This window comes from Aureococcus anophagefferens, assembly GCF_000186865.1.
Source record: "Aureococcus anophagefferens unplaced genomic scaffold AURANscaffold_17, whole genome shotgun sequence".
Classification (NCBI taxonomy): domain Eukaryota; class Pelagophyceae; order Pelagomonadales; family Pelagomonadaceae; genus Aureococcus; species Aureococcus anophagefferens.
Window position 1 is genome coordinate 402,580 of NW_008705577.1, and position 19,642 is coordinate 422,221.

A 19,642-nucleotide genomic window follows, 5' to 3' on the forward strand; every position below is an offset into this window, starting at 1 on the left:
TGAGCTCGCGTCTCGCGGCGCACGGCGACGTCTTCGGGAACGCGCTCGACGGTTTATTGTTAAAACTGTGCGACGCGGCGCCCGCGCGGACCGTGCTCCAGCTCGTCGCGCTGGCCAACGGCGGCGACGTCGAGCCCGGCGACAAGGGCGCGGGCACTTTCAAGGAGAACCACGCGTCGAGCGGCGTCGCCGGCGGCCGCGTCGCGGCCGCGCGGCGCCTCCTCGACGCCGTGAAAGCGTCCAAAACGTCGCCCGCGGCGCCCCTCGTCGGTGGCCTCGAGGAGCTCGCGGCGGCCTACGTGGACCTCGCCCTGGCGCCGACGGAGCCCGTGCTCGCGAAGGTGCGCAAGGGCGAGCTGCCCAAGGGGGGGAAGTTCCCCTTCGCCGTCTTCTGCGGCAAGGGCCGGGGCGCGAAGCCGCTGGACCAGCGCGTCAAGGCGCTGCTCAAGGGCGCCGCCGTGCCCGTGGTGACGCGCCTCGGCATGGGCGCGGCGTCGGGCTTCGACGCGCCCCTCGTCTCCGGCTTCGCGCCGAACCTCGCGCTCACGGACACGGGCATCCACCGGCCGAAGATCGTCGAGTGTTTAGGCGCGGACGGCCGCCGGCACAAGCAGCTCGTCAAGGGCCGCGACGACGTGCGCCAGGACGCGGTCATGGAGCAGGTCTTCGAGGCCGTGAACGCGCTCCTCGACCGCGACGGGGCGCGACTCGTCGCGGGCCGCGCGCGGATCCGGACCTACGCGATCGTGCCGCTGAGCCCCCAGGCCGGCGTGCTCGAGTGGGTGGACCACACGATCCCCTTCGGCGCCTACCTCACGGACCGGAGTGGTTCCGGCGCGGGCGCGCACAGCCGCTACCACCCGTCGGACCTGTCGCACCAGGAGTGCCGCGCGAAGCTGACGAACGCGAAGGACGGCAAGGGCTCGGCGAAGAAGGCGGACGAGGCGCGCCGGCGCAAGCGGCGCGCTTTTGATGATATCTGCGCCAAGTTCCGCCCGGCGTTCCGGTTCTTCTTCGTCGAGCACTTCGCGGACGCGCGCGACTGGTCGGATCCAGGGCAGCAAAAGGGTGATTCAACGTCGCTTCAACGTGAGTGTTCCGCGCGCGCGCGTTCCGGAAAAAGCGTCCACGCTTCGAGACCGTCCCGAGAGATGATCGCTCGTCCAAAAATCAGCCGAAACGAGCGGAAAACGACTGAGATAGGAGCCTTTGAAGTTGGGAATTTCGCACCCTTTTGCTGCCCAGGTTGGACCGCCGCGGCGCGTACACGCGGTCGGTGGCGGCGAACGCGATGGTGGGCCACGTGCTGGGCATCGGCGACCGCCACGCGCAGAACATCCTCGTGGACACGCGGTCCGGCGAGCAGGTCCACATCGACTTCGGCGTCGCCTTCGACCAGGGGAAAGCCTTGACGGCGCCGGAGACGGTGCCGTTCCGGCTCACGCGCGACGTCGTCGACGGCATGGGCTGCCACGGCACGCACGGCGCCTTCACCCTGGCCGCCGAGGCGACGATGAAGACGCTGCGAAGGCACGCGGGCGAGATCGTCACGATCCTCGACGTGCTCATCCACGACCCGCTCTACCGGTGGATGGTCTCGCCCAAGGACGCGCGGCACCGCCAGCGCCACGACGACGCGGACGACGGCGACGACGCGTCGCGGCCGGGCGGCGGCGAGTCCAACGCCGGGGACGCGAACGACGACGCGGAGCGCGCGCTCTTCAAGGTGAAGCAGAAGCTCCAGGGCTACGAGGACGCGGGCCACGACGTCCTCTCCGTCGAGGGCCAGGTCAAGAACCTCGTCGCCGACGCCACGGACCCGGAGAACCTCTGCGTCCTCTTCCCGGGCTGGGCGCCCTGGCTCTAAGGCGGACTCTCTGTCATTACAGCAGGCCCTCGTCGAGCATCATGTTCGGCCGCCCCTCCTCGATGGGGAAGGTCTGGCCGCTCTCCTCGCAGACGAGCTGGCCCTCGATGACGTGGACGTCGAAGAGCACGTGCTGCAGCGCGCGGAGGAACGCCTCGTCGCCCCGGAGCGCGTCGTCGAGCGCGGGCGGCAGCGTCACGCCGACGGTGCTCGCGGACGCGACGAGCGACGGCCACTCGAGCGTCGGGAGCACGTGCTCGAGGAACTCGGCGTCGAACTCGCTATTCTGGCGCACCTCGACCTTCGTGGCCACGAGGCGCAGGCGGCCGTCCGTGACGTCCTTGCGCGTGCACTTGAGCGTGTTCAGAGTGAGCAGGCGCATCGTTTGCGTTGTTATGCGCGTGCGAGGAGCGTCGCGCGCGTCTCAGGCGATCGGAGGTGCTGTTTATGCGCGTGCGAGAGCGTCGCGCGCGTCTCGGACGGTCGGAGGTGCTGTGCGCGGGCGCAGTTGTTCGCGCAGGCGCAGCTCCTATCGTGCGGGCTCGCCAAGTGGAGGTGCATCAAAACGGTTGTTGAAGTGGTTGAAGTGGTAATTGTGAGCCGCCTGCCATTGGAATGGGCAGCTCGTCGATGCTCGCTGCCAGCTTTGGTCTTCTCGCCCTTCTTGGAAGCACACAAGTCGGAGCCGGGCCGTCTGGGTGTGCGACGCTGGAAGAAACGTGCCTCGACACGACATCGGCGCACACGATCGAGAGCTACAAGAGCATCGGCGATCCCAACGCATGCTGCACGCTGTGCACTGCGAGCAAGAACTGCTCCGCGTGGGTCCTCGGTGACGACGACACCTGCACCGTGCTTGACGCATTCACGGCGCTGTCCTCTGGCAATTGCACGGCGGGCTACCTCCAGGGCACGGCGACGCACTACGGAAACCCTTTCAACGGGAGCTGCCTCCCGAATGAGGCGAACTACTCCGCGCCGGACGTGAACGGACGTTTCTGTGCCGCGTCGTGCAACCCCTACAGCCCGCCCGCGGGCCGGCATTGCCCCGCTGACGTACCGTACGGGGTGACGGCCAAGCCCGAATGTGTGCTCAACGACCCGATCGGCAACGGAAAGCACTGCGCGCTGGTCTGCTCCACCGACGCCGAGTGCGGTGCCACTGCGACGTGCGCACAGCCCTACGGTGCTGGTGGTATCGGCATCTGTCGTTACGAAGAGCCCATCGCGATTGCGAGCTGGACGAGGTACGAGCTTGTCACGGGAGACCAATATACACCCGACTCGACAGACAGCAGCTCGTGCGAAGGCATTAGCACCATGCCGCATACGACGTGCGAATACGCTGGCATTTTGATGATGAATGGTTATAGCCTTGGTTATGGTCCGCAAGAGGTGGTTATCGGCTCCAACAAGTCCCTAGTACATCCAGGCTACGGCGGCCCCGAGTACCGCACAGGCGTCTGCCGCTGCACGACGACCTCCCGTTAGATACGTTCTCATAAGAACCACGCGTCTCTGAATGCTGCCTCCGGGCGCACGCGTACGAACATGGATACCGATGGATACGGAAACGTTCAAGTTGAGTCAAACTTGCAGAGCGCTCGAGTTGGTTGAGCTCTGCCTATGAAGAGCGCTTGAGTGAGAGCGCAGCCTATGGAGAGCACATCTATCCAGCTCCGACCACCGGTCTTTCCGGACGACGTCGCGACGATAGCGCAGCTCGACGGCGACTGCTTCACGCGGCGCGAGGAGCGCTTCGTCTCCGGCGATGTTTTGGAAGCGTTCGTGCGCGCGGCGGCTACCGACGACCGCCAGCAACTCTGGGCGCGGATCGCGGTCGACGCGGTCGGTCCCTGCGGCTTCGCCTTCGCGGACCCGTCCCACAGCCGCCTCACGAAGCTCTGCGTGGCGCCGCGCGCGCGGCGGAGAGGCGTCGGCCGGGCGCTCGTCGAGGCCGCCGTCGCCGCGCTCCGCGACCGCAAGGCGCTGAGCGTGTCGCTCTTCGTGCGCTGCGACAACGCCGGTGCGCGCGCGCTCTACGAGCGCTGCGGCTTCATCGGCGACGCGGTCGTCGCGGACCACTACGGCCCGGGCTGCGACGGCGCGCGCATGCTAAGGGACTGCTTCTAATGCGAAACCTTCCTCTTACTACTATCGCGGGTCCGCGTATTTCGCGCCCTCGCCCATCATCTTCTTCGACCGCGGGCTGAGCTCCGAGTCCATGAGGCTCTCGCCCGTGATGTCGCCGTAGCGGCCGTAGCGCTTGCCGACGTAGCGCTTGTTCTCCTCGTCGAAGTCGCAGTCGGAGGCCCGTCGAGCGCACGCAGGCCGTCGCGGCCTTGGGCGCGCCGACCTTGGACCGCGAGAGCTGCTCGACCTGGTCGTGGAAGGAGATGGGGATGCCCTCGACGCCTCGTAGGCCTTGACCAACTCATCCCACGCCGCGGCGCCGAGCGTCCGCTCGCGGAAGATCTCCAAGAGGTGCGTCGCGGGGAAGAAGAGCATGGGGAAGGCCTCGTCGAGCTTCAGGAACTCGCGGAAGCCCACCGTGCCGTCGCCGTTCTTGTCGAACGTCTCCAGAAACGTCGCGTAGTCGTCCGGGAACAGCGCCCCGCCCAGATCCCTCACGACGTGGTCCAGCTTCCGGAACTCGGCGACCTCGATGCCGCCGCTGCGGTCGCCGTCGAAGAGCTCGAAGACGAGGAACATGAGCTGCTTCCGGCTCAGCGTGCACACGGTGCAGCACGCGAGGACGTAGTCGGAGAACGTGAGCTGCTTCGAGTCGGAGTCGCCGCAGCCCGCCCAGCCCCAGACGACGGCGTGCACGAGCGCCCGCGTGAAGCCCGTGTCCGTCGCCCCGAGCAGCGCCATGAACTCGTCCTCGCTGATCGTCCCCGAGTCGTCCGCGTCCTCCTTGCCGAATTCCTTGTACAGCAGCCGGAGCTGGTCCTCGCTCACGCCCAAGATGTGGACGCAGGCGCAGGCCAGGGGGTCGTTGACGCCGACGTCGTTGTAGGGCCGGTAGCCCGACCCGCAGCAGCCCCGCTTCGCCAGGACGGCCTCGAAGCGGATGTTCTCGCACTCCGGGCGCGTCGCGTCGACGTGCTTCCGGTCGCGGATGGGCCGCACCTTCCGCAGCTTCCGCCAGGTCACCTGCTTGCGCAACGCGACGGACGCGCGCACCGCGCCGAGGCCGCCGCCCTTCTTCTTCTTACCCACGCCGAGCGCGCCGTGCTCGCCGCCGCCGCCGACGCCGCGGTTCTGGTAGTTCTTGAGGGCCGCCGTCGCGCGCACGGACGTCGCCAAGGGCGGCGCCGAGTTGGCCGGCATCTCCTCGTACTTGAGCTGGGGCTTCTTGCCCGCGACCTTTTGCACGAACGACTGCTTCTTCCGCTGCTTCGCCTTGATCTCCCGCGCGCGCTCGTCCTTGGCGTGGACGGCGTACAAATCGCTGACGATGACCATGTGCTCCGCGAGCTGGTCCATGCCGTTGGGCTTGATGATGCCCCGCTCCGCCAAGGCCTGGACGTCCTTCTGCTCCTCGTGGAATTCCTCGAACCACTCCTGCGCCTCGCCCAGCGTCGCGTCGAGGTCGTCGACGCGCTTCGGCGCGTCGGGCGCCGGCGGCGCGTCGCCGGCGTCCAGGGGCTGGAGCTTCACGTTGCGGTTGTAGCCCGGGCCCGTGACGTGCTTGGGCCGCGCCTTGAGCTTCTCGTGGCCCTTGTCGTGGAAGTTCTCCTCGCCCTTCTTGTGGTGCTTGTGCTTGTGCTTGTGCTCCTTCTTTTTCTTCTGCGACGGCGTCTGCTCCAGCGGCGCCAGCCGCTGCGGCGCCATGGCCTAGGGCTCCGAGGGCCGCGCCGTCGGCGGGCTGCGTCGGCGATGGGCTGCCGCGGTGCAACTTTTGGACGGCGCCGGGTGCCGCGCGGCGCCGCTCGTGTGGCCGGCCGGCGTGGCCTCCTCCGAGGTCGTAGCGGTGCACCGCGGGCCACCGACCCGACGGGCGTGGCTGCCTGCAGCCACCGCCGATGGGCGCTCCCACGAAGAAATTCAAGGTGTTTTGCCCAAGGGGCGGAGTTGATACTTCCTTTGTTGACGATTGACGGGTGTGGACAAGCCGCCCAAACGGCCGGGGCTGCCCGCGTCGGTGCGACGCGCTCGCGCGCCGGACGCGGCTCCGTCGCTCCCGCGCAACGGAAGACCGCGCGTTTTGGACGCACACATACGGCCGCGCCGCGACCGACGACCGGCCGACCATGCCGGAGGCGGAGGTGACGAACGTGCGCGTCGCGCTGCGGTGCCGGCCCCTGAGCAAGAAGGAGCTGAGCGAGAAGGACATCAACGTCTTCAGCAAGGAGGGGAACATCGCGAAGCTCGTCGACCCGGAGAACGACAAGCCCGTGGAGTTCGCCTTCGACCACGTCTACGACGACAGCAGCAAGCAGAGCGAGGTCTTCCAGGACGTCGGCGTGCCCGTCGTCCAGTCGGCCTTCGACGGCTTCAACAGCACGGTCTTCGCCTACGGCCAGACGGGCTCCGGCAAGTCCTGGTCCATGACCGGCGACCTGAGCAGCGAGTCGAACCAGGGCCTCATCCCGCGCATCAACACGGCCATCTTCGAGCGCATCGCGTCGGAAACCGCCGCGAACGCGTCGCGCCTCTTCCTCGTGCAGTGCTCCTACTTCGAGATCTACAACGAGATCATCTACGATCTGCTGGACCCGCGGAACCGCAAGGACAAGGAGAAGTCCGGCGGCCTCCAGGTCAAGGAGCACCCCGTGCTCGGCATCCACGTCCAGGGCCTCCAGGCGCTCGTCGCGGAGAACGCGGCGAAGATCGCGGAGCTCATGGATCTCGGCGCGAAGAACCGGACCGTCGGGTCGACGCAGATGAACAGCGAATCGAGCCGCAGCCACTCCGTGTGCCTCATCACGGTCCACCAGAAGGACACGGAGAACGAGTCGAAGAACGTCTACTCGAAGCTGAATTTGGTGGACCTCGCGGGCTCCGAGCGCGCGGACCGCACGGGCGCGACGGGCGCGCGGCTCAAGGAGGGCGCGAACATCAACAAGTCGCTCACGACGCTCGGGTCCGTCATCAACGGCCTCGTGGAGCAGGCCCGGGGCAAGAAGGGCGTCTTCATCCCCTACCGCAACTCCAAGCTCACGCGCGTGCTCCAGGAGTCGCTCGGCGGCAACGCGCTCTGCACCATGCTCGCGACGCTGAGCCCCGCGCGCGCGAACGTCAAGGAGACGATGTCGACGCTCCGCTACGCCGCGCGCGCCAAGACCATCAAGAAGTCGGTGACGAAGAACGAGGAGAGCGGCCAGATCGACAAGCTCAACGAGGAGGTCGCGCGGCTCAAGAAGATGCTCGCGGAGAAGGCCGCCGAGGCCGCGAGCGGCGGCGGCGACTCCGGCGGCGGGCCCGTCAACGACGAGGAGTTGAAGGCCGCGCAGAGCATGCTCAGCACCCAGATCACGGAGATGGAGGCCCTCACGCGCCAGACCTGGCAGGACAAGCAGCAGGCGTCGCGCCAGCACGAGGCCGAGGTCGCGAAGATGCGCCGGGCCCACAAGGACGCCGCGCGGCGCGCCGAGGCCGAGCGGCGGAAGCGGTTCCAATTGTTGCGCCAGAAGGGCGACGTGGAGCTCAGCGTCAAGGAGCTCGCCCTGCCGTCGAAGTGGGCCGACGCCGCGCGGGCGCTCGACGCGCTCAAGGGCCGCGTCGGCGAGCGCCGGTCCCACGTCGCGGTGTTCCGCGACGCGCTCGGCGAGGACCTGCGGCTGCTGAGGGAGGCGGGGTCCGGGAGCCTGGACGGGTCGCGGTCGACGAACCTGGGCGACTCGGCGACGCTCGAGGACGCGACGCGGTCGTCGTCGGACGCCGCGGCCGCCGCGGCGCTCGTGACCAAGGGCGCGGCGGACGCGATGCGCGCGCGGCTCGACCTCCTGCTCAGCGAGCTCGGCAAGCTCGGCCAGGACGAGACCCTACTGCTCGCGGGCGCGAACAACCTCGTGGGGGAGGTGGAACGAGCATTGGAGGTCGCCGAGGCCGCGCCGACGCCGTCGAACGGCGACGACCGGAAGGAGGCGCTCAAGGACGCGAAGCGGCGGGAGCGCGTCAAGCTCGTGCTCGACCAGTGCGTGTCGAAGCGCGACGCGCTCGTCGACGACACGGAGCAGGAGCGGGCGGCCCTCGTCGGCGGCGACGACGGCGGCGACGAGAAGACGAACCTCGTCTTCGCCGCCGCGGCGCTGGCGGCGGAGGCGGAGCGCGCGGCGATCGCGGCGTCGAAGCTCGAGACGCCCACCGGCGACGACCTCGCGGGCGACCTCGACGGCGCGAAGATGGACCTCGACGAGGCCGCTTCGCGGTCCGCGCAGGCCGCGGGCGAGCTGCGGGCCGCGCTCGCGGCGGCCGCGGCCAAGGCGGAGGCGTCGCGGGGGCGGCCGCCCGCGCGGCCGACGGGCGCGTCGTCGGGCGACGCGCGGCGCGGCTGCCTCGGCGCCAAGGGCGGCCCCGGCGGCGTCGGCTGGCGGCCCGACGCCGGCGACGACGAGGCCTGGCTCGGCTTCGAGTTCGAGAAGCCCACGAAGTGCCGGGAGGTCGTGCTCCAGAGCGGCCTCATCGCGGCGACGTCGGACCACGCGCGCGCGGCCGAGGGCCCCGTCGTCGTCGACGGCGCGGCGCCGCGCAAGACGGTGGCGGCTCTAGGCGAGATCATCTCCTGGTCGGCGCTCAAGTTCAAGTCTTTGGACAAGGTCGAGAAGCTGCTCAACCGGCCGCCCGTGCGCTTCCTCCAGGACGTGCTCGCGGCGACGGACGCGGCGAGCCCGCCGGGCTGGCTCGGCGAGGGCCGGTCCCTGCCCGTGCCGTCCAAGGACCCCGACGCGAAGAAGGCCTATTTCGATAGCGTCTTGCAGACTTTGAAGTTGCTGGACTGCGCCAAGGACCTGCTCCTGGACGGCGAGGCGAACCAACTGGCGTTCCGCGCGGGGCCCGTGGCGTCGTCCGAGTCCATCCTGAGCGGCCAGGGCGTCGACGGCACGAACGCCATGCTCCAACTCGTCGCCGCGGCGGCGAAGAAGGCGAGCCCCCGGGAGGCGCCCGCGGCGGGCGCGAAGCCGCGCGTGACGTCGAAACCGACGGCCGTCTCCTTGGAACGCTCCGAGAACGGCGCCTGGATCCCCGTGGGCGACAAGCCCCTCCCCGTCGACGCGTCGACGGGCCGCGCCGCGGCGCCCGACGCGCCGGCGGCGGCCGCGTGGCGCCTGCGGGTGGCCGCGTGGGCCTGGGACGGCGCGGAGGCACCGCCGGGCAGCTGCCGCGCGGGCCTCGTCGGCGCGCCGGACGCGGAGCCGGAGGCCGTCGACGAGGGCGGCGACGCCGAGCGGGCGCGGGCCGTCTGCGCCGCCGCGTCCGCCGCCCTCGAGCGCGAGGCGTCGCTGCTCACGGGCGCGATGCGCGCGGCCGCGGGCCGCGTCGCGGCGGCGGCGAAGCACGTCGCGTCGGCGACGGCGCGCGCGCAGCGCGCGGCGGCCGACGCGGAGCGCGGCAAGTACGAGGAGGTCAAGGCCGAGGTCGAGACGCTGCGCGCCGCCGCCGCGCGGCACAACGCGGCCCTCGAGGCCGCGTCGGCCGCGGAGGCGACGTGCCGCGCGGCCGCGGAGGACGCGGCGCAGCGCGCCGCCGCCGCCGAGGAGCGCGCCGCGGACGCGGAGAAGGCCGCGGCCGTCGCCCTGGCCAAGAGCGACGCCGCGGAGGGGGCGCGGTTGACGGTCGCGAACGACGTCTCCGCGCTCGAGGACCGCGCCGCCGAGGCCGCGAGGGCCCTGAGCGACGCGGAGCGCGCGGGCGCGGACGCGCGGCGCCAGCTCGCGTCGGCCACGGAGCGCGCGGACGCCGCGGACGCGCGGGGCGCCGACGCCGAGGCCGCGCTGAAGCGCGCGCGCGACGACGCCGACGGCGCGCGCGCGACGGTCGAGACGCGCGAGGCCCAGCTCGAGGCCGCGAAGGCGCGCCAGGTCGACCTCGAGACGAAAACGTCGGAGCTCGCCGCGCGCGCCGAGGAGGCCGAGGCGCGCGCCGCGGAGGCGTCGAGCCGCCTGGACGCGGTCAAGCAGTCCATGGACCGCGCCGAGGGCGCGGCGACGGGCGAGATCGCCGAGCTCCAGGCCGCGATGGCGTCGGCCAAGGCGTCGGCCGACGCCGCGCGCGAGGCCGACGCGGCGAAGTTCGGCGCCGCGCTCGAGGAGCTCCAGGCGTCCGAGGCCAAGGTCGCGGACGCGGAGCGCGGCCGCGGCGAGGCCCAGCGGCTCCTCGCCGCCGCCGAGCGCCACGCGCTCGACGTCGCCGCCGCGCGCGACGCCCTCGAGGGCGAGGCCAAGGCCGCCAAGGACGCCGCGGCGGCCCTGCGGGGCGACCTCGACGCGGCCGCGCGGGCGCTCGACGCCGCGCGCGCGACGGCCGAGGCGGACCTGAAGACGCTGCGCAAGGAGCGCGACGACGGCGCGTCGGCGCTCGCGGACGTGCGCGCCAAGGCCGCCGAGGCCGACGCGGACCGCGAGGCCGCCGCGGCGAAGCTCGCGGCCGCGGAGCGCGCCGCCGAGGGCGCCGCGGCCGCGAAGGCGAATTTGGAGACCGCGCTCGCGGCGTGCCGCCAGGACGTCGACGCGGAGCGCGCGCGCGCCGAGGCCGCGGAGCGCGTCGCGCGCGCGACGCGGTCCGACGCCGCCGCCGCCGCGGAGGAGGCCGCCGAGGCCGAGCGCCGCGGCAACGACGCGGAGCGCGAGGTCCTCGCGGCCAAGTCCGCGGCGCTCGCCGCCGAGGGCGACCTCAAGGCCCTCACGGCCCAGCTCCGGGACGCCGAGGCCGAGGTCGAGACGGCCCGCGCCGCCGCCGAGGCCGCGGACGCGCGCGCGGAGGGCGCCGAGGCCGCGCGCGACGAGCTCGGCGAGCGGCGCGACGAGGCGGAGCTCGCGCTCCGCAGGGCAGGAAAAGGGTGATTCAACGTCGCTTCAACGTGAGTGTTCCGCGCGCGCGCGTTTCGGAAACAGCACCCACGCTTCGAGAGCGCTCCGAGAGATGATCGCTCGTCCAAAAATCATCCGAAACGAGTGGAAAACGACCGAGATAGGAGCCTTTGAAGTTGGGAATTTCGCACCCTTTTCTTGCCCAGGCGCTCCGCGTCGCCGAGGAGGAGCGCGACGCGGCGCGCCAGGAGGAGGAGCAGCTCAGCGCCGAGGTCGAGATCGTCAGGGAGGAGCGCGACGTGGGCTCCGAGGCCTACGTGCGGCTGACGAACCAGCTCAACGAGACGCGCGACGAGCTCAGCGACGCGCAGGAGCGCCTCGAGGCCTACCTCGAGTCGGAGCAGCACCGCACGCGCCAGTTCCTGTCGACCAAGGGCGAGGCCGAGGCCGCGGCCGCGGCGACGGCCAAGGAGCACGCGGCGCTCCGGAGCGGCCTCGACTACCTCCGGTCCAAGCTCGAGCGGCACCTCGACGCGGCCGACGCGGAGAAGCCGCGCCGCGGCGGCGGGCCCGACGACGCCGACGCCGCGCTCGCGCACCTCGCGGCGCTCGTCGACGCGACGCTCGAGGCCCGGGCGGCACCGCCGCCCAAGCGCGCGCCCGCGTCGCCGCCCGCGACCCTCGACGGCGGCACCGCGTCCATCGAGGCCGCGACGACGGGCAACGAGTACGACGACTACGACGACGACTTCGACGACGAGGAGTAGGCATGCGCCCTAAGGCGGCTCATGCGACTGTCCGCGCGGGGCGGCCTCCTTTGTCGCGAGGGATTCGCCCTTGGGCTGCGCGAGCGACGACGCGAGCGGCTGGGCGGCGACGCGAAGTTCCGTTACGACGACGCGCGCGCGGGGCCCTCAGAGGGACATGGTCGGCGACGCGAAGTTGTAGGCGTTGGGGTTGTGGACCTTGATGAGGTCGCCGGGGCTCTCGCGGACGAAGGACGCCGTGTCGGACCACATCCACTGGCCCTCCTGGCCGTTGAACTCGAAGACGCCCGAGTGCTGGAACGACCGGATCTTCTCCGTGGGCCGCGTCGTCATGCGGTTGAAGGACGCGGAGGGCGCCGGGTCCCGGGGCCGCGTGAAGAGGCTCGGCTTGCCCGTGAACTCGGCGTCGGACTCCTCGGGCTTGACGGGCGGCGGCGCCGTCGGCAGCGGCAGCTTCTGCGGCGGAATGTACGACGCCAATTTCCGGTTCGCGCGCCGCGAGTTGCGCTTCGCCTTGCCGTCCTCGGCCTTGGCGCGGGCCGCGCGCTCGTGGTCCTCGGTGTAGGACGACGAATTCCACGACGTCTTGCCCAGGAGCTTGCGGTTCACGGGCATCTCCGAGTTCGTCGCCTTTCCCGCGAGCACGGGGTCCGCGGCTTTCGCCGCGCGGATCGCGGCCTTGCGCTCGTCGCTCATGACGTCGATCTTGAACTTGTGGGGCTTGGGGATGTGCTCCAGGTTCTTCGGCGGCAGGTGCTCCGCGCGGAGGTTGTACGCGTACATGTTGGGCCGATCGTGGTCCGAGTTGACGCGCGTCCGCCGGAAGACGAACTGGTCGACGTAGGACGACCCGTCCCACTTGGGGCTCTCGCCGGGCCCGACGCCGCCGCGCTTCCACTTCTTCATGAAGGCCTTGTTCTCCTTCTTGAGCGCCGGCACGTCGTCGGGGTGGAACACGGTCTCCTGCGCATTGTAGTTCGTCGGCCCCTTGCAGGACCCGATCTGGAACTTGGCCGTGAGGAACTTCTTCGTCGTCCCCAGCTCGCCCTCGGCGGCCTCCATGGTGCGCGCGGGGCGGCGGCGTGCGGGGCACCGGGCTGCGCTATCGAGCTATCGTTTCGGGCTGCGGCCGTATCAGCGTCAACATCGAGGCAATTCCACGCGTCTGGATTGGTGAACACGTTGCGAGCGCCTTCCTCTGGTGCTCTCCGAAGGAGACGATGCCCAAACCCAAGCACACGCGCAGCTCCACGTTCGAGAACCAGCACACGCACCGCAACCAGCCAGCACACCATGCAAGAGCAAGAGGAGTACATCATCCTGCGGGACGACGACGACGACGAGGTCGTCGCGCCGCCGCCCAAGGCCGAGACCGAGGCGACGCCTGAAGACGAGGCCAAGACCGAGCCGTCTGCGGACGAGACCAAGACCGAGGTGAAGCCTGACAAGACCAAGGCAACGCCTCAAGCCAAGAGCGACGCGCCGCCGCCCACGTGCAACGCCTGGTGCGCCGTCGGCCGCCGCGCGCTCCCCAGTTGGGCGTGGGCGATGCTCGCGACGTTCGCGATGTCGTTCCTCCTGACCGCGGCGTTCGCGGGCGGCTACAACTACGGCCGCGTCGCGCCCGCGGCGCCCGGCGGCGCGCCCGCGACGTCCGGCGGCGCGGTCGCCGAGCCCCGCGTCGTCGCGCCCGCCGATGCGTGCGCGTCCCGGGACCAGGTCGCGTTCGTCCCGCGCCGCCGCGACCCGTTCCATGCGCTCGACTACTTCTTCGACGACTTCTTCTCCCCGCTCGAGCTCCTCGCGCCGCGCCGGCACCGCCGCCACCACCATCGCCGCGAGCGCCGCGCGGCGCCGTACCAGTCGCGCCGCGCGGCGCCCTTCCGCCACGCGGCGCCGTACCAGCACCTCCACCGCGCGGCGCCGTACCAGCAGTTCCAGCTCTTCTTCCACACGCCCGGGGACGACGCCGTCGCGGCGCCCGAGCGAGACTCCGCGAAAGACGCGGCGCCGCCCCGAGACGCGGCCCGAGACGCGGCCCGGAAGCCCGACGAAGCCGTCGCGGACGTGCCCCGCGAGTCGGACCGAGGCTTCGCGGATCCGCGCGAAACCCTTCGCGAACCGGTCGAAGACGCCGCGCCGGTCCGCGCGCCGGCCGCGGACCGCGCGGCGCCGACGGCCGTCGCGCCGGCGCCGAGCCCGCGCCGGCCGACGGCGACGACGAGCGACCGCGCCGCGCTGCGCGGCCTCAGCATCAAGCAGCTCCAGAAGATCCTGGCCAAGCACGGCCGCGCCTGCCCCACCTGCAAGGAGAAGGACGACCTCGTGAACGAGGTCATCCACGCGCTCAACGACTAGCGCCCCGCCCCCGGCCCCTCCCCGATAACCCGCCTGCCTGACATTTACGGCCGCCCCGCGAGCCACTGGGTGACGGCGACGCGCCGCCGGTTCGTCGGGTAGACCTCGTGGAACGAAGAACTCCGAAAGACGACGAGCCGGTCGAGCGCGGGGGCGACGTCGACGTAGGGGCAGTCGCCGCCGGGCGCGAAGACGCGGCGCGGCCCGCGGAGGTCCGTGGACTCGCGGCCGAGGTAGAGCCGGAGCCGGCCCCCGTCCGCGCGCTCGTCCCAGCCCTCGTTGAGGTAGGCGATGCACGTGAGCAGCCGCGCGGGGAAGGGCGTGTGCTCGTCCATCGTGTCCCGGTGGAGCCGGTAGCCGAGCGTCGACGGCGAGTAGCACGCGAGCTGGACGTCGTCGGGGTTCTCGAGGTCGAAGTCCTCGTGCTCGCCGAGGCCCGAGACGCCGTCGATGAGCTTCGGCGCCCAGCCTTGGCCGCCCGCGGCGGCGATCGCGGCGATGAGCGCGTCGCGGACCGCGTCGAAGCCGGCGAGCACGTCGAGCAGCGGATCCGCGGCCGCCGCGGCGTAATTCTCGCCGATTCGCTTCGGCTCGCCGGCCTGCCCGCCGTCCTCGGACGCCTCGATGAGCCCGAGGCCGCCGCGTTCGAGCGCGCGGAGGTAGACGACGGCGTCGCCGCGGACGCGCGGCTGGAGCGGCCTCGCGGACGCGCCCGCGCCGCCGCCGGCGACGAGCGCCGCGGCCGCGGCCGACCGCAGCGCCGCGGCGCGGCCCCGCCAGCCGTCGACGACGACGTACTGCGGGCCCGCCGCGTCGAGGAGCGGGCCGAGCCAGCCGAGGTTCCGCGCCTCGAGGACCGCGGCGGCGGCGGGCGGCACGCGCGCGGCCGCGCGGTCGTAGCCGCATTTTTCGTCGCCCGCGCGCGCGAGCGCCGCCGCCGGCGTGACGAAGGGCGTCCGGCGCGGCGCCTCCCGGAGGCACTTCAGCGAGACCCAGCCGAGCGCGGCGTCGTCTGGCGCGTCGTCCGGTGCGTCGCCGTCGCCCGCGCGCTCGTCCGAGCCGCCGCCAGCGTCGTCCGCGCCGTCGTCCGGTGCGTCGCCGTCGCCGTCGCCGTCGTCCGGGGCGACGAGCGCACGAGCGACGCCGAGGCTCGAGGTCGCCGTCGCGACGCAGCGCACGCGCGCGCCAAAGGGCAGCAGCGCCCTTTCCTCGCTCGTCGTCTCGACGTCCGCCCGCACGATGGCGCCCTTGAGCGCGCGCGCCTCGAAGCGGCGGCCGGTCGCCATCGTTTAGGGTTGCGGCTAGACCATGTTAGGGCTGCGTCGATCGCAGCTGGACCATCGTCAGGGCTGCTCGAAGGGGACCATGCCCATCTCGCGCTTTACTTGAGCATCAAGTTGACGTGACCAAAATTACCTTTGCCTCTCAGTCTGAGCTGTCGCTCTCCAAGGCTGTGCCGCGCCGCTGCGGAAGCCCGCGGGCCGTGCGCATCGATCGCGCCGCGCCGTAGCCGCACGCATCGATGAGCCTGCTGGCGTCCAAGGCCGTGCGCTGGTGCGGCGGCGGCTGGTGCTTCTTCATCGCCGAAAATGCGGTCATGTCCGAGAACCGCGCCGCGGTCATCGACGCGGTCGGCGAGCAGGGCTACCGGGGCTGCTACGGCGCCCTGAGCACGGCGTCGCTGGCGTCCATCGCCTACGGCTACGTCCGCCACGGCCCGGGCCCGCGGCTCGCGGCCGGGCCGCCGTCGGCGGTCCGCCTCGCGGCGGGCCTCGGCTGCCAGGCGCTCGGCCTCGCGGCGGCGGCGAACGTCGCGCCCAAGCTCCGGAGCCCCCTGGACCCGGGCTTCCTGAGCAGCTGCCCCCTGGACCTCGAGCACGAGCGCGCGGCGAAGCTCCGCCCGAAGGACGAGGTCCGGGGCCTGCAGCGCGTCACGCGGCACCCGACGTTCTGGACCCTCGGCATCCTCGGCGTCGGCGCGGCGCTGCGCACGCCCTTCGCCGGCACGGCCGTCGCCGCCCTCGGCTTCCCGCTCGTCGCAGCGCTCGGCGGCGCGCACATGGACTACCGGCACCGGCGCGGCCGCGGCGGCGCGCTGTCGCCGGAGAAGGACGCGGCGACGAGCGCCGTGCCCTTCGTCGCCTTGCTCTCGGGCGCCCAGAGCTGGTCCGCCCTCGCCGACGAGCTCAAGCCCGTCAACTGCGCCGCGGGCGCCGCCGCGGCCGCCGCGCTCGCGCTCGCGGGGCTCATCTAGTCGGGGCTCTTTTAATTTCGTTCGAGGTCGGAATTGGGGTTACGGGGGGTTGCGGGACGTATGTCGACACTTCGTAGTCGGAGCTCGGGTTGCCGGACTTATGCTTTGTAGTTGGAGCGCTCGAGCGCGGGATGGGCTCCTCACGTCGCTTCGCCGACGATGTCGCGCTTGTCGACGCCCTCGTAGGTCTTCAAGATGGCCCCAGCTGCTTCGATGTATCGCGTTGCCTCCATGTATCGTTCGATCGCCCCGGCCTCGGACGCCTCGAATCGCCCGGTGCAGCCCCGATTGTCCTTGAGCATCTCGCCGAGCTGGAAGTTCGCGCCGAGGTGGCCCTGCTCCGCGGCCAACTTCATCCACTTGAACGCCTCATCTTCGTCCTTGGGCACGAGGCGGCCGTGGATGTACATCGCGGCCGTGTGGAACTGCGCCTCCGCGTTGCCGCGCTGCGCGGCGAGGATGTGGTACGCGACGAAGTCCGCCTGGTTGCCCGCGATCCGCGCCAGCTGAATCGCCGCGATGCCGCTCCCGAGCTCCGTCCCCCGCTTCAGGAGCGCGAGGGCCTTCTTCTTGGACTTCTTCAGGCCGATGTGGCCGCACGCGAATGCTTGCGCGAGCTGGGCCATCGCCATCGCGTTCTGCTGCCCGACGCCTCGCCGCAGCCGCGCGACCTGCTCCGCGTCGTCGCGACAGGCCGGCGCGCGGCAGAGCGCGCACTTGCCGCTCTTCGCGTGCACCTTCCGCGTGCAGGCGGAGCAGACGCGCTTGTAGCAGCAGGAGAAGAAGGTCGCCTTGAAATTCACGTTCCAGTCCTCGAGGCAGACCGGGCATCGCGTGTCGTCGACCCACGCGTCGAGCGCCTCCGGCTCCGGGTTCCGCTCGCGCCGCGCCCGCGCCGCCTCGTGCTCGGCGGCGATGCGCGCGCGCACGTCGTCGGCGAACGACCGCGGCGCGGGGCCGTAGAAGACGTCGCGCGGCGGCGACGGCGGCGGCGTCGGGGCCTCGGCGCGCTTCTTCGCCTCCGCTTCCCGCGCCGCTTTGATCTTAGAGCACACTTTTTTGTGACCGCGCTCCTTCCAATCCACCGTTTGGCAGGCTTTGGAGCAGTAGCGTGCGATAGAGCAAACGCACAGGAGCTTGGCGGAGTCGACGCCGCAGACCGTGCACGGCTTATCAACACTCTTGAAGAGCTTCTTCGTCGCTTTCTCGAGGTCGCTGCTCATCGATAGGGCGACGGGGGGGGCGACGCTGCTCGACCCGAAATTAATAACAACTGCCACTCATCGAGCGGGAGGTCGGCGTCGACTCGGCGATCGCGTTTGTGGAGGCGCGACGATTCGAAAACGACGTCCGAAAACTCGACGCGGACTCGACGGCGCCGAGCCTCGCGCCGTCGCTTTCCTCGGCGCCGTCGTCGTTGCCGTCGTCGAACCCGTCGACGAGCCTCCCCAGAACCGCGGCGCCGTCGCCCTGCCCCACGGTCACGCCCGCGCCGTGCGCCATGGCGCCGCCCAAAAAGCGGTGGCCCGTCGTCGCGTTGGCCGCTTATACGTGCGTGAAAGTGGCCGCTTATTATATTTTCGGTTGGTTGATCCTCCGTGAACTCGAGAAGGATCACCCCATCGGAAACAAGCTCGAACATACGACGCACTTCACCGGCGTCGTCTCCCACGCACGTGCGCTCACCCGTCGCCGTAGGTATTACCTCACGGTCACATTCACGACCGTCGGTTACGGCGACTGGACGCCGAAGACGGACGCGGGCAAGGGCTTCGCGATGGCCTACGCGCGCGCCGCGGCGTCGGGTTTTCCGCCGACCCGCGCCCGCGACCCCCGCCTTTCAGGTTCGTCGGCGTCGCGTTCCTGCTGCCCGTCGTGCTCAAGCTCGGCGAGGTCGTCGTCGCGGGCCTCAACAAGACGGTGCTGTCGTCGCTCGCGTCGCGGACGCACCGGCCCGTCTGGCCGCAGGTCGTCGTGTCCGCGGTGCTCTTGGCGACGCCGCTCGTCGTCGGCGGCGAGTCGCTTTTGGCTCGGACGGAGCGGCACCGGCGCAAGCACGAGGGCGATCTCACATTCGAAAAGCTCTGCGCGACGCGCTGGGACAGGATGGACGCGTACTGGTGGGCGTTCGCGACGATCACGACGATCGGCTACGGCGACCTCGACACCGCGTGCCTCGGCGACGTCTACACCCCGATGACGTGCTACGTGCTCGGCAGCGTCGTCCTCGTCGCCGCGGCCATCGCGAATTTGACCGCGGCCCTGAAGGAGCGCGGCGAGGACCTCGAGGAGCGGCGCCTGCTCGAAGCGTTCGACGTCGACGAGATCATGGCGCTCGACCTCGACGGCGACGGCGTCTCCAAGGCCGAGTTCCTGCTCGGCATGCTCTCGGCCATGGACGCCGTCGACGCCGCCAAGCTCGAGCTCTACGCGTCCCACTTCGACGAGCTCGACGTCGACCGCTCGGGCATGCTCCTGGGCAGCAAAAGAGAGCGAAATTCCCAACTTCAAAGGCTCATATCTCGGCCGCTTTCCACTCGTTTCGGCTGATTTTTGGACGAGCGATCATCTCTCGGAACGGTCTCGAAGCGTGGATGCTTTTTCCGGAACGCGCGCGCGCGGAACACTCACGTTGAAGCGACGTTGAATCTCTCTTTTTCGGCCCAGGCCGGCTCACGGCCAAGGACCTCGGGCGCGTGCGGCCGCGCGGCGTCGCCGTCTGTGTGGAAACCAGACTTCAATGTGCGCTTAATCGAACGATTTGGACCAGACTCTTTCGCTGTGCTTCGAGAACTCGACGAGAGCAATCGATTCGTCCAAAAATCAGCCGAATCGACTTCGATTTGATTGAGATAGAGAGTTCTGAAGTTTGGTGGGGACCCCCCAAACCAGTGGTTGATTTCCACACAGGTCGCCGTCGAGCCGCCGCCGCTGGACGAGGAGGCGAAGGCGGCCGAACCGGTGAGGCGGACCGTGTCTTTCGACGCGTCCGTCGACGAGCAGGCGGCGGCGCGCGCGGCCGCGCTCCGCGCGAAGAAGAAGCAGGAGCGCCGCCGCCGCCGCCGCCGCCGCCGCGACCGCGCGGCGGCCGCGGCGGCCGACGACGACGAGGCGACGTCCCTCTGCCCCTGGTGGCTCCGCTGCGACTGCACCGCGGCCGACGTCGTCGACGACGCCGGCGACGTCGAGGACGGCGGCGTCGAGGCCCGCGTCGTCGACGCGAGCGTCTCCGCGCGCGACGTCGAGCCGGACGCGTGCCGCGTCTGCTAGGGCTCGCGTCTCGGCGCGCGACGTCGAGCCGGACGCGCGCCGCGTCTGCTAGGGCGCGCCCTCCCCCCCCCCCTTCCCCGGCGCCGGGGCCGCGCGGCGCCGCGACGGCGCCGCGGGCCCCGCGCGTCTTTTCCATAACCCTTTTTTGCGA

At 71.0% G+C, this 19,642-nt stretch overlaps 4 protein-coding genes across 4 annotated transcripts; 2 read left to right on the forward strand and 2 right to left on the reverse strand.

Moving 5' to 3' along the window:
* Window positions 1-482: 482 nt before the first annotated feature.
* Window positions 483-1,867, forward strand: AURANDRAFT_29654 (hypothetical protein; the record flags this gene model as incomplete). The annotated part of the gene is made up of 2 exons (XM_009040840.1): window positions 483-1,045; window positions 1,246-1,867. 2 exons carry the CDS (start codon window positions 483-485, stop codon window positions 1,865-1,867), a joined length of 1,185 nt encoding a protein of 394 aa, XP_009039088.1.
* A 16-nt stretch (window positions 1,868-1,883) lies between these two features.
* AURANDRAFT_29541 (hypothetical protein) lies at window positions 1,884-2,249 on the reverse strand (the record flags this gene model as incomplete). The annotated part of the gene is made up of 1 exon (XM_009040926.1): window positions 1,884-2,249. One exon carries the CDS (start codon window positions 2,247-2,249, stop codon window positions 1,884-1,886), a length of 366 nt encoding a protein of 121 aa, XP_009039174.1.
* A 1,755-nt stretch (window positions 2,250-4,004) lies between these two features.
* On the reverse strand, window positions 4,005-5,704 carry AURANDRAFT_72043 (hypothetical protein; the record flags this gene model as incomplete). Its single annotated transcript, XM_009040925.1, has 1 exon — window positions 4,005-5,704. One exon carries the CDS (start codon window positions 5,702-5,704, stop codon window positions 4,022-4,024), a length of 1,683 nt encoding a protein of 560 aa, XP_009039173.1.
* Window positions 5,705-5,924: 220 nt separating this feature from the next.
* Window positions 5,925-7,991, forward strand: AURANDRAFT_54329 (hypothetical protein; the record flags this gene model as incomplete). The annotated part of the gene is made up of 1 exon (XM_009040841.1): window positions 5,925-7,991. A coding segment is annotated over one exon (1,866 nt), but the record flags the coding sequence as incomplete, so codon positions are not given.
* Between the last annotated feature and the right edge of the window lie 11,651 nt (window positions 7,992-19,642).